This window comes from Embiotoca jacksoni, unplaced genomic scaffold, assembly GCF_022577435.1.
Source record: "Embiotoca jacksoni isolate LCO1_2020_lvr unplaced genomic scaffold, fEmbJac1.0.p SCAF_60, whole genome shotgun sequence".
Lineage (NCBI taxonomy): Eukaryota > Metazoa > Chordata > Actinopteri > Embiotocidae > Embiotoca > Embiotoca jacksoni.
The window spans coordinates 1659161-1672177 of NW_027185415.1; the positions used below are offsets into that span (position 1 = coordinate 1659161).

Here is a 13017-nt window from a genome sequence, read left to right on the forward strand (position 1 = left end):
TAATTGGTGATTCTGAAAAAAATAATGTCCCTCTGGTGTGAATGAGAGTCTTTGTTTCTGTCTGTCTCTGTGTCCCTGTGATCTGTCCTGGTTTACCCAGCTCCCATTGACCCTGTTCAGGATACAGCGGGTATAGATAATGGATTTTTGTTTTTATATATCCTTCACAGATCAGACTGTCATTTTTTTTTTTTTTTTTGGATGATAAGTCTGAGAATTTTGTTTAGTTTTATGTGTATCTGTACAATCAATCTTCAACACTTCAACTTTGGCCCCTGTGTGTTAAAGGATCAACATCTCTGATGCATTTCCTTCTATCGTGATGTAAACCTCCTCAAATTAAAGCTGACACTTTGATCTTATGGCAATATTTTATTTTAAATTAAATGTGCTGAAGCTCAGACGAATAAAACAATTTGACTCTGTAAAACTCCTTCTGGTGTGGAGTGTGTGAGACACACTGTTTAAACAGTGTGAGACACACTGTTTAAACAGGGGGGACAGAAGTTAAGTATCTCGATAAAAGGAACAGACAGACGTTGGATGAATGTCCACAGAAACATTTAGAAACTGGATAAAGTACAGAAAGTAAAGATGTAAGTCTATATCTTTGTTTTAAATCCACCTTTTAGTGCTGCATTAAAGAGACATTTTAAATAAAGAACGTCCTCTCTGAGAGGAACACACAAACATGCTGCAGTCATTCACACACACACACACCACACACACACACACACACACACACACACACACACACACAGTGTGTGTGTTGTTCAGGGCTTTCTATCGATCGGACCTGCGTTAGAAAACCAAAAACAGACACACAGAGAGCTGAAAGGATTCTGTCCCAGGACCATGTGACTGTGAGGTGGTGGCGCTGACCTCCGGTCCACCGCTCCAACAACGTGAAGAAGAAGAATCATAACTCACTGCTCACATCCAAAGACCAAGGTCACAGTTGTGACCGTGCTCTGAAACAGGTTCTGGTCCAGTGAATGTCGGCAGACAAACTTATTCAGAAGACAAATCTCCAGATCCATCCATCAGCCACGGATGCTCTGGAGGAGACTGGAGGTCACATCAGCTGATGCTGGGAACGACCTGGACAGGTGAGCGGTAAATCACTGGTGCAACACCAACTGCAGGGAGTTTAGTCACTTATGAACCTCCCCTGCAGGTGATTGGACCGTAAGGCCTGGAACACGTGTACCGTTGAATCACAGCAGTGGAGGCTAGAATCATATCACGGCACTGAATTAACAGGTGAAGGTCAGTGTTTCTGTCTCTCTCTGAACACGGGTGAACAAGAATCAGTCCAGCTTGAAATCAACCGAAACATCGGTTTGACTCTTATTACCATTTCAAGTGTTGTCTATAAACATGACACACTTCACCAAGCTGCGCTACAGTCTGACACAGTCCTGCTTATTTTTCTAGCCTGGCGTTAGCAGCTGTTATCCTGCTGGCCGTAGACCTCGGGTTTTATTTTGAAACTATATAGAGCAGCTTTAACCAATCAGTGTGCATCAAAACCGGCTGAAACTCCGCCACTGCTGCAACCATCCCTCCAGAGAGACTGTAATCACAGTGAAAACTGATTTTTAGATCCACGAGCCCGTTTTTCACTGTCGCACCATCTGAACAAAGGAAAAGATACGAGCTGTCTTGTGCATCTTTTAATTGACATTTCCATGTTAAAGCAATGTGTGTATGACGTGTGGTGACTCTGGGAACCATTGAGGTGTTGACAAAATGTAACTGGAGTGTAAACAGAGGCAGGTGATCAACCCACTGATAGGTCCATTGAGGAAGTTAAGGAGACACTTTGATCGGTACAGAGACGGGTCGGACCTACTCTCTTCAGACTGCACTGGAACTGCCTGCTGCTGCGTCGGGTTAGACAACGATCACATCAACACATTTGAACGGGTTTCTTGCGGTAGACTGACTGCATGTCTCAGTTTGCTTCCAACAAAACGGCTCAGCTGCAGATTCGTCCGACCGTCAGTCTGACGGCAGAATCTGCTGCTTCCGACGGTTCTGTGACTTTCTAAATGTTGGGGAAAAAAACAGTTTGTTGAAAGCACACTGAGACCTTCACAGGTGCGTACTTCCTGCTGTCCACCTGCTGCTGTTTGGGACCTGCCGTGTTACCATGGTTACAGTGTACCGTCAGCTCCTTCCACCAGCATCGATTTAGCCCTTGAAGCTGCTTCACCGAGGTGGAGCCCTGAAACCGTCAGTGATGTGTCTGAGTGGAGAGCTCATCATCTACACGAACCCTGTTCACCCCGGTTAACATCCAGCAGAGCAGTCACCAACATTCTCTGGTCCACTTGTACAAACAGTTAACTCCCGTGTTAGTTCAAGTCAGCTAGCTAACACTGATAACTTGCAGTTTCCTGTAAAACATTTTGTTCCAATAAGCAGAACGTCGGAGTCCTCTCGTCCTTTTGGTCCACACAGTGATAATCTCTGAGCGCAGTTTTTTTCCGTGTGACACGGAAAAGTTAAAATCTTTTCTCTCCGATCACAGACCTTCTCCCCGGGCCGCCGATGTTCAACTATACAACCGCTCGCTGTGGCCTGACCTGGGTCTGTCGATGCGAGATCTGTTCTTCACGTCCAACGGAACCAGTCCCTCCGTCTTACGTGACGTAGTCGTCCTCGTCGCTAGGTTCTGATTTGATGTGGTCCGGGTGGAGCAGGGGGAAGGAGGGCGCTGTAGTCCTGGTGCAGACATACCACTCCTTAATGTTAGACAGCTGAGGTAAGGCCGGGTTGACGGAGCGCTGGCTCCTCCGGGGGGTCCTGCCGCTCTGCTGCTGCCTCTGGGTCAGCTGGCTCTTCAGGCCGGACAGAGAGAGGTCCAGAGGCATCGCCATCGGGGAGGAACTCCGCAGCAGCAGCTTACTGTCGGCCTCGCTGGCCGAGCTGAGGTCCAACTCGTGACCGGACAGAAGAGGGAAGTGAACGTGTTTGTTGGCGAGAGACGGAGAGAGGCGGTTCATTTTGAGGTCGAGGGGCTCGAGGACGGCCTGATAGGGCTGCTGGAGCTGCAGCGGGATGGAGTCGTACAGGTCCTGGGGCTCAGAGGTAGGCGACGACTTGACGTGAACCTTCATGTGTTTGCGCAGGGAGCTGGGGTGCGTGTAGGACTTGGTGCAGCCCAGCGCCTTGCAGTCGTAGGGCTTGGAGGCCGTGTGGACCTGGGAGTGCTTCTTTCGGTCGCTGCTGTTGGCGAAGCGCCGCTCGCAAAACTCACACTGGAACGGCTTCTCACCTGCAACACAAACACCAAGTTCACCGTTATCACAGCGGATTTATTAAAGGTACGCGTGATGTTACTGTTTCACACAAACCCCGATCTGCTCCTAAACCCGACCTCCAGCACCGGAGGCACCTTACTTTTTAATGGCCGAGGCGTAAGCGTGGCCCTGTAGCGGACCGACGGGTGTATTACAGTATTTGGTGTCGTACCAGATTGGACACTTAGGCGGAAAAAGCACCTTCGACACAGATGTAGAATTTAAGTCATAAATAAGGCGAGACTACGATCATCTCAAGTCCTGTCAGGGCAGCATGTCACGGTGGACGGAGAGAAATCAGACGGATTCACCGATGAATCCCAGTTTGAGATCAATGACAGAAACAGGAGACGACCAGGAGAGACACCGACGCCACAGCGAGAGGTTCAGGTCCGGGAGGGGACTTCACTGGTCCGGAGACACATCTGGACACATGAACGGACTCCACCCGAATGAGGAGGAACTTGCTCCACCTTCTGGTCTGACCTTCATCCTGCAGCAGGACGATGAACCGAACACACCTCAAAGACGACGGAGGAGTTTCCTCCACTGTCAGCTGACCTCATCACCACTGAACATCAAGACAGGAAGCTGTGTGTGACGGGCGATGACATCACAGTAAACTCAAAGATTAGTAACTCTGTCAGTGTCAGCCAATCACATGAGTGTAGCTCTGGTGATAACATAATAACAAAATCTTTACTTAACTATTACTTCTTTCTGCCAACAGACATGTCAGATAATAATTACGAAATAAATCATTATTGCAGCATCATTTTTAAATATTTACAGAGAATAGTTTTTAAACTCATTCGACCATCTTACTTATTATTAGTAAGGGAGATGTCCCCGTTTCACAACAGACTGAAGTCTCAGATAGGATATTATACCGTGTGCAGATGACATCATCTCAGAGGGGCCGAATGGAGACAGGGGTCCACTAATGTGACAAACAACCTTCGGTTCTCTTATTAAAGGTTCTCGTCAAGGGAAAAAACGGTTTTTTTTTATGTCCAGAAAAATCTAGCTCGCAGTTATTGTATTATCATAACACATTGGTTGGTTTATAATCTGTTGTTAGTGAGTTCAGGACTGGTTGGTGGGTGATGCCATCAGTGTGTCTGGTTCTCCCTCCTGCTGTCTGATAAGAGCCTGAAAATGACCCGAAATACCAGAACCAGATCAGAGAGTTCTGGTAGACCGTGAAACCCGGCAGGTCCTCTTATGGATGGTTCACTACTGACCTCCAAACCATCAGCAGACGGCCTGTTGACAGAGATCTACAGAGCCATTAGCTGCAGCTGACACAATTCAAAGGTTTATTCATGTACATCCCTCTGATGAAGACCTCCTCAGACCTCCTCAGACCTCCTCCTCTCCCTCAGCTGATCTCAGCTCCCTTCTTTTCACCTTGCATGACTCCCGGGCTGCGGTCTACGCTCGCGCTTCCTTCCTCGAGGAAACAAGGGAGTATGAAGAGGATGTGACTCGGTGGTGAACTGAGCCTCCGTAAACATGGAGGGGATTCCTACAGGCTGAACATCTCCGTTACCCTCCGTGTGCTCCGCCAGGAGCCCGACACGGATTTAAAGAGCACAATGACAGCAGACTATCTGCGCCCCGCGAGCCCTCACACGACCATTAAAAGCCTACCAGTGTGCGTGCGCGTGTGGATCTTGAGGTTCTCGGAGCGTGCGAACATCTTGCCGCAGTTGGGAAATGCGCATGAAAAGGGCTTCTCCCCGGTGTGCACGCGGATGTGATTGATGAGTTTGTATTTGGCTTTGAACGCCTTCCCGCCGCGCAGACACTCGTCCCACATGCAGACATGACTGAGGGTCTCCAGCCCCGCGGAGACATGCTCGGTGGTGACGTGGTCCACGAGCTCGTGCATGGAGCTGAAAGTTTGGTCGCAGACGGATGTCGCCGTCCGCCCCAGCCTCTGTCTCGAAGAAGTTCGGTCGATCCATTTGCACACCAGCTCGGTTTTGACGGTGGGGCCTTTGGAGAAATCCAGCAGGCCGTCCATCCCGCCGCCGGTACCGGAGTCGACAGAAGCGCAGAGACCGGTGGTCCTCGGCTGGAGCGGTAAGACGATGCTCGAAGCCCCGGAGTTGTTGTTCCCCAGCGGAGAGACGAGGCCATTGTGCCTGGCCACCACAGCCGTCCGCTTCATGCTCAGGACGGCGGGCTGTCCCGCTCCTACCGCCAACCACAGTCCGCTCGTCCACGGAAAACGAGAGTAATCCAGCGGGCAGCCGTTCAGCGCCGTCCCGCTTCCTTCCTGTGTGTTTTGGTCGAAGACAGAGCGCATGCGGCGGTGTCTGTACCCCCCGCTGCTCGGTGTTAGATCCCGAGAGTCACAGCCTCCATGCTTTTATTTACTGTGAATGGAGGTGAACGGAGTCGAAGGAATACATCGGGCCGCGACCCAACACCGCGCGGCAGCGTCCTTGTCTCCTTTCCTACCTCCCTCCTCTTCATCCTTCCCTGATTCTCAGACCCAAAAAGTTAAACGTAACGTGTCTAGACTATCTGGTCCATCATTATTATGACACACACACTCTCAATTTGTAATGTTCTGTAAAAAAAAAAAAAAAAACTTCCAGATTTTTAGAGGTTTCATGAGAGGTTTTAGAGGCCAACGATCCTGTAACGATAACAGATCATTCACTTATTATTATTTGGTGATTCTTCTCCCGTGACACAATAAACAATAATGAATCTACATCATTTATATCTGACAGAAAAACCTTCCTGATATTCATATAAAACGTCTCCGCCGTCTATAACAGATTAAAGACACTCCAGAGGACTGTTCTGTTGTATTTGGGTCACAGCTCTTAGAGGATTGTATTCTACATCACAAACACACAGTGACCTTTCTATAATAATAAAACTAAGAGAACACTGCATTCTGCAGAGATGTAAATAACCTACAATCAAAATAATGACAATAAATGATATAACTCGTTGTTCTTCGTGGGGTTTTTTTGTTTCACGAAACAGGAAAAAAACAATAACAGTCCAGAGCCCAGCACAAATTATAGGACAGTTCAATTAAGCAATATATATTTGGAGAATAATGTCATAATATCATGAGATATAAGTTTTAAAAGTACAAAAGTGAGAATGTTACAGCAATCAAATAATTGGCCTAATATTACACAATTATGAGAATAAAGTTAATGTAAATTGTGTTTACAATTTTTTTAAATAATCTATTACTGTCTCATTCATCTGTGTAGGACAAGCAGTCTGTGGTGGAAAAAAATATTTAAATATAGTTAAATCCAGTTAAATTTCACAGATTGGATTTTGGTTTTAAACCATTAAACATTTTTTTTTATTCACCTCTAATATTATAGCTCCATTATTTTAAGAAATACAAATAAATTCATATTCTCGACCAGCCCGACTCACATTTTTTCACTAGTATTCTCAGATGCACTGAGGATGAAGTAACATTCAATGAAACGTGACATTCATGTGTTTGTTTAAGAGGAGAGCTGCATGACTGAACGTGAACCCAGAACGACGGGATTGTTGGGACCAACAGGAGACGTCAAAGCGAGACTGCTGACTTCTCCCTGAAGAAGACAATATGAAACATTAAAATAGAGAAATAAAATCCCCACATTAAACAAGCCCACCTCTGAACCTGCTGCCCCCACTAGAACTGTTATTGAACACAAAACTGGTTCTCTTAAAATCAAACTCAGGAAAGAAGACTCCAGTAATTCAACAATGATGTAATCCAAACTAAATCCTTTTTAAATAAAAAAAATTGGGGCTCTTGTTTTTAGTGTCATAAAGCATGAGTTGCACAAGATTCAGATTTTATGAGGTTCCATCTGGGCCAACAATATGTCAACATGAGCGCCGTCTATGTCGATCAAAGCTGTGATAAAACATTTGTCTACAACCCTGTTTCCCAAAAAGTAATCCAACTTTTTGGGTTGGGTTACTGTGTAAAATGTATGAAAACAGAATTTACAAATCATGTAAAACCACATCTGAAAATATAACATTAAAACACATCAGATGTTAGAACTGAGAAATGTTATTGTTTCATGAAAATTATAAGCTCATTTTAAAGCTGATCGTCTGTCTCTTTTGTCTGCAGACGAATTGTCTTGAAGACATCAGGGAAGGTAGATGTGAAGTTAGGAATCAGCTGTCCCACTTTCCAGTATGTGCTGTTTTTGAAGCAGCACACCTGCTGTGCATTCAACACCTGCCAGACTGAAACTAATTTAACTGAAGTGGGTTAGACTCCACCCAGCTGCTCTCATTGTCCTCAACCCATTCATTTCTATATATTTCACCTGCTTCCACACCTGCTTGTCACACAAACATGAACCAACGTTTTTGACTTGTTTTTACTGGTGGTCTGTTTGGTGGTTTGCAGGTGGGTCTCCCTTCTACTGATGAAGCCCTGGTCCTGGTCCGGCTCCTCCACGGTTATCCCTGAAATGTGGCGGTGACGACACTGTACAGGAACTATACACTTTACAGATGTCATATATATAGCTTTGTGTCATTGTTGTTGTGGCAATAAATAAATTAATGTATTTTAAAATGTGTTGAAGCACTATCTGCTATCCTTTATTTGCAATAAAAACGTATTTAACACGTTAACAGTCTTTTTTAACATCGTATTTGGGAACCCTCATGCGATCTAGAGTTTATATTTAAATATAAGACATAAGTGTAACTAATATATTTTGTTTGTGTCATCTCGATAATATGAATGTATTTAAGATATTAATATTATTGATAAGCTACATGGCTATATTTATTTTGAAATACAAGTACCGGAAGTTGTAATGAATGTATTTCCGGTCAGATGACTCGTCAGGAAGCAGTTGTTTATCAGTGGTGTAAACATGTCGCAGTCTCCGGACGCCCGCAGCCTGATGTCCGCCTCGTCGCAGCTCAACCTGGTGGAAGTGGACTCGGTGAGACTCTTCTGTTTCTACCGTGGCGGTGCTGGAGGTTCTGGAGGTTCTGGAGGTTCTGGAGGGAGAACCAGCAGCAGTGTGTTGTTTTTCCATGTAGCTGCTGCTGCTACACAGCTGGCTGCTTTAAAATGCCCAATTTAAAAAACACGTTGATCTAAAACCAACCCAGTTATCTGAGACGTGATGTAAATGTTCTGACAGCGACTCGAACTGAAACCACTGGTGTTGCTATAAAAGTGGATCTTTGAATCTACGCATGTGCGAACAGACCATTCATAATAATGAATATGGTCATTTAGGTCGGAGGCTGTTTACCATGCAGATGTATTTAACCAGAATACCCAGGGAGCCAATGAATGTCTTATTATGTCCTAATAATTTTCAGAAAGTTTAAGGTAAATGTAGGTTTGGTCTGTGATTTGTGTTTCACCTCCCACAAACCAATCAAACAGGGTGACATCATTCATCTCTTAGAAAACCCCTCAGCTTCATCTTTGTCTCACTCTACCGGACCGGACCGGACCTTTGTGGTCCTAAAAGGGACTCGGGTCTTTTAGCGTTCAGATTGTGAGGTGATTTGACTTCTCTTTCTGGTCCACTTCAGCTCTGACGGGCCTCGGTCCTCCAATCACCCATCACAGGGAGAATTTATTTTATGTTCTGAAAACACTCTGAAAATATTCTGCGATGTTGTCGTGATGTTTTTCAGCAGGAAGTTTATTGTGTTCCCAAAAGTTCCTCTTAAAGCAGGATGACGTGGTACGACCTTCTCTTTTAGTGTTCCCACAGTGTTGTTCCTCGAGAGTAGAAACATTACACAGATGTATCGTGGTAGCATTGTATTTTAGTATTTTTTTGTAATGTGTTTAAAAAAAACCAAAAACACGTTTTCCTACTTTTAGGAAAAGAAATTCTGGAAATGAAAAACAGCTGAAAATATTCCCAGAACTTTGTAACTTTTCCAGCTGGGATGTCATTAAAACCACGGACACGGGAAGGAACAAGTATAATTATAATACTACAGCCTTCAGCAACAAATCATCTCCCAATGACAATTATAGTTGTCAAATCCATTTATATGACTCGGGCTGACAAAATAACAGTAACACTGACCAATGAAATACACCAACAGCTCTCCATCAGGCTGAACATCGTCATGGTGATGAAGGGTCACCATGGGAACTACTGAGCTCAGTGGCTCCCCTGTCAGTCGGTTTGAAAAAAAATGAAACTGATCGGCGTTCATATAAGTGGCTGCAGTGACGGGAACCTTCCCAACACACACGTCTGCTTTACATTGTGTTCCCGCGTCACTGTGAAGGTCGTTTTATTTCTGGTGCTCCCCAGTGATTCCACTGTTTGTACAGACCAGATATCATCAGTGTGGAAAAGATCAAAGAAGTAAAAATGAGCGGAGGAACAGACAAAGTGTCGAACTGTCTGATGAAGAAACCAAAACTCAGTTTGAAAAGCGCATAAAAACAGACAAAACTTGGAACTTAATTTCTGAGAAGAAAGATGAAATGATAGTCGAGTGAACTCTGTGAATATTAAATAGTATCTTTTGCTTACTTTGGCTGCACTTGACTCGGTACTGATGTGTTGTTTGTGGTGTTCATGTCGGACGTGATGCCGGTTGATCTGATGAAGGAGGTTTTTGATATGAACACAAAGAAAGCAGAAAGAAACGAGGACGATCGTAACCAACGTGTTTCTGCTCTACTTCTGTTCTCAGATCGATGATAAAGAGTTTGATATTCCTCAAGTGGATACACCGCCCACACTGGAGAGCATCCTGAGTGAGGTCAAGTATCTGTCTGTCTGCCTGTCTGTCTGCCTTTCTGTCCTCTTGATCTGCTTAAAGGACTCATGATAAAATTATGTTTCAGGTCATATTTCTGCAGAAATATAAACAACTTAAAGGTTGACAGACTTTGAAGCCTCTGTGACCGTCTGACCTCAGTATGAAACACGTGGCGCCCTCTGCTGACTATCTGCAGTCACACAGCGCTGCAGATCTTTTCAGTCTGTTCAAAGGGAGTGGAGAGTGGATGCTGCCTCTCCTGAAACCAGGAGGGAGGATTACAGGTCACCTTACTTGGTGTCAAAACCTGACTTACATAAATGATCCTGGAACGTGCTGCTAACAGATAAAACCACGTTTGTGTCTGTTTTCATTATTCTGAAGTTCTCTGCATCCCGACATGACCTTCAGATGTTTAGTGTTCTCCATCATGCCGTCAGGTACAGAATGATCCTCAGTGATAAGATTAAAAAGGTCCTGATCCGAGTCAGATTACAGGAAGAGAAGCAGTTTAAACCCTCAGACTGTGCTGAGTTCCCATCGTGCCTCCAACATCACACTGAGGAGGGTCGGTGTGAAGGCTGTCGGTGGTGCTGACACCCAACATTGATTTGATTTACAACCCCAATTCCCCCAAAAAGTTGGGACGCTTTATAAAATGTAAATATGAACTGAATGCAATGATTTGTAAATCACATAAACGCATATTTAATTGAAAATAGACCAAAGACAACATGTCACATGTTGAAACTGAGAATTTGTATTGTTTTATAAAAAATATAAGCTAATTTTGAACTCGCTGGCAGCAACACGTCTCAAAAAACAAAACACCTTCCTTGTGTACGTTAACACGCGTGTGTGGAGCATGTTTTCTGACGGCAGTTACCTCGGCCTTAAAAACAGCTTCACAGACAAATGTGTGTTCATTGATGTGACAGGAAGTGATCCCTGTGGAGTGACAGTAACGCAACACAGCTGCAGATGCAGGTCTGTCATGTTACCCTGTGTGTGTGTTGTTGCTGTGTGTGTGTGTGTGTGTGTGCGTGTGTGTCCATCCTTTAGCTTCAGTGTGTTTGTGTTGTTGCAGTTGGAGGATGAAGACGAACCGTTTGTGCTGGAGGACACCTGCGTGGTCAACACAGACAACATGGATGCTCACTCCTGTGACACCTCGTCTCTGGCCAGCTCAGACAGTGGAGACCCAGCATACCTGAAACGGTAGGAACACACACACACACACACACACACACACACACACACACACACACACACACACACATACATACATAAACACAAACAAAACATGGTCTGTCCTTTTATAAATGCACTCACACAGAAAGAGTTTGAATTAAAAAGAGCAAGCTTGGATCAGTTAAATACATCAAAATTAATACTGTTTAAATTAAAATAAAGAATTACACAACGCATGTAAAACCTCATGTAACACATCCTGAAGTGTCCAACAGAGATGTCATCACCTGCCAATCAAACAACACTAACACGCACTTTAACATGCGTCTCCATACCTCCTGCTTTTTACATGTAACAGTTAATAAGTGGATAAAATGTATGTTTTCCCGTGTGTGTGTGTGTGTGTGTGTGTGTGTGTGTGTGTGTGTGTGTGTGTGTGTGTGGACATGAAGAAAGAGGAGGACAGTAGATCTGAATGCAACAGTTCACGGGTCTGTCCTTCGACACAGCCTGCTGAAGGGCATCTCTGCACAGATCGTCTCTGCTGCTGTAAGACACACACACACACACACACACACACACACACACACACACACACACACACACACACACACACCTCACTCTGAGGGTTCTCTAACAGGATTGAAGTGTAAACTGGATATCTGTCCTCGAAGACACGCCCACCTTCATTATTAACATATTCAAAGTTTTTGCCTGAGGATGGAGATGGTGATATTACAAGTGTTGCCCTCTGCTGAGTCTGACAGGAGAAGAGGAGATGCTCTACATACGACATGCAGGCAGAATCTCGATTTGTTGCATTTGTTTTTCATACCATTAATAAGTGCTTGTACATATTATGATAATCATCAATTTTTCACAGCACGGTACTCAGTGCGGAAACACTGCTGCATCTCTAGTCTGCAAACTAACACCAGAAGATTTCTGTGCTGGGATGTCCTCTTTGACCCCACAGTTTGAATGTACCCACCGCATGATTAATGAAAACACAGTAACACATTGAAGATTGTACATAATAAGAACATTTCTATCTTTTCTCAGGACAAAGTGGATGCTGGACTGCCAACTGCTATCGTGAGTATTAGTTCATTCCAATTCAGCAGGGTGCTGATAGCTGTCTGAAATCTGATAACATGCTTTTTTATTATGTGTGATTTAATTTTTATTCCTTGATTTATTTGAGCAGATCTAATATTTTGAAAATGAACTGCAAACTATAAACATGGGAAATAAACTGAATTTGAAAATACTGAGATGCTCCACTCTGGAGGTTTTTACCTTCATTTAAATCTCCATGACAATATAAATTAACTACAAACTCAGCAGTGCAACAGAAAGACATGTTTGTTTTCAAATGATCCGCATTTATAACTTTATATTGAACTGAAAGAAAGAAGCAAGACAGCAGAGAAAGAGAAGTTATCATAGTTAATAAAGTTCCAGTGGACTGATGATACTGAAAAGCTTGACCACCTCATGTTGTCTTCTTTGTGTCTGACTGAGTCTGTGGAGTCACAAAGTGGTTGTGTTTTGCTTTGTGTGTGTTTCACCTTCTCATCAGCTGTATATTGTGTGTGTTCAGACGGTGTCGGGGGTGATCGTGGTGGGAACGTCTCACGGTCTGGCTCTGGTCTTTGGTGAGTCTGAACTTCATTACCTTCCTCACGTGCTCGCACTGATGTCAGGATGACTTCACTTTAAAACACTCTGTAGACAAAAGTCATGAAAG

At 44.3% G+C, this 13017-nt stretch overlaps 2 protein-coding genes and 1 long non-coding RNA gene across 4 annotated transcripts in view; 2 read left to right on the forward strand and 1 right to left on the reverse strand.

Moving 5' to 3' along the window:
* Positions 1–369: 369 nt before the first annotated feature.
* Positions 370–5723, reverse strand: LOC138213498 (zinc finger protein ZIC 5-like). The gene is made up of 2 exons (XM_069174653.1): positions 4962–5723; positions 370–3283 (listed from the first exon to the last, which is right to left on the reverse strand). Exons 1-2 carry the CDS (start codon positions 5620–5622, stop codon positions 2649–2651), a joined length of 1296 nt encoding a protein of 431 aa, XP_069030754.1. The 5' UTR covers positions 5623–5723; the 3' UTR covers positions 370–2648.
* Positions 5303–7890, forward strand: LOC138213499 (uncharacterized). The gene is made up of 2 exons (XR_011179527.1): positions 5303–5396; positions 7720–7890. It is a non-coding gene; the product is annotated as an uncharacterized lncRNA (long non-coding RNA).
* A 279-nt stretch (positions 7891–8169) lies between these two features.
* vps8 (VPS8 subunit of CORVET complex) overlaps positions 8170–13017 on the forward strand; it is a 39778-nt gene continuing 34930 nt past the window's right edge. Inside the window, exons 1-6 of one of the 2 annotated variants that reach the window (XM_069174651.1) lie at positions 8170–8269; positions 10008–10076; positions 11164–11294; positions 11720–11816; positions 12330–12362; positions 12871–12925. In XM_069174651.1, the coding sequence (XP_069030752.1) occupies positions 8198–8269; positions 10008–10076; positions 11164–11294; positions 11720–11816; positions 12330–12362; positions 12871–12925 (457 nt within the window). In that variant the 5' untranslated portion in view covers positions 8170–8197. The remainder of the gene's footprint in view (positions 8270–10007; positions 10077–11163; positions 11295–11719; positions 11817–12329; positions 12363–12870; positions 12926–13017) is intronic. The other variant, XM_069174652.1, reaches the window with a different exon arrangement.

Coding starts and splice junctions, on each gene's coding strand:
- LOC138213498 (XM_069174653.1), bottom strand. CDS start 5,622: ATGCGCTCTGTCTTCGACCAAAACACACAGGAAGGAAGCGGGACGGCG. Junction 3,284..4,961: donor CCACACGCGCACGCACACTG/GTAGGCTTTTAA, acceptor TTTGTGTTGCAG/GTGAGAAGCCGTTCCAGTGT.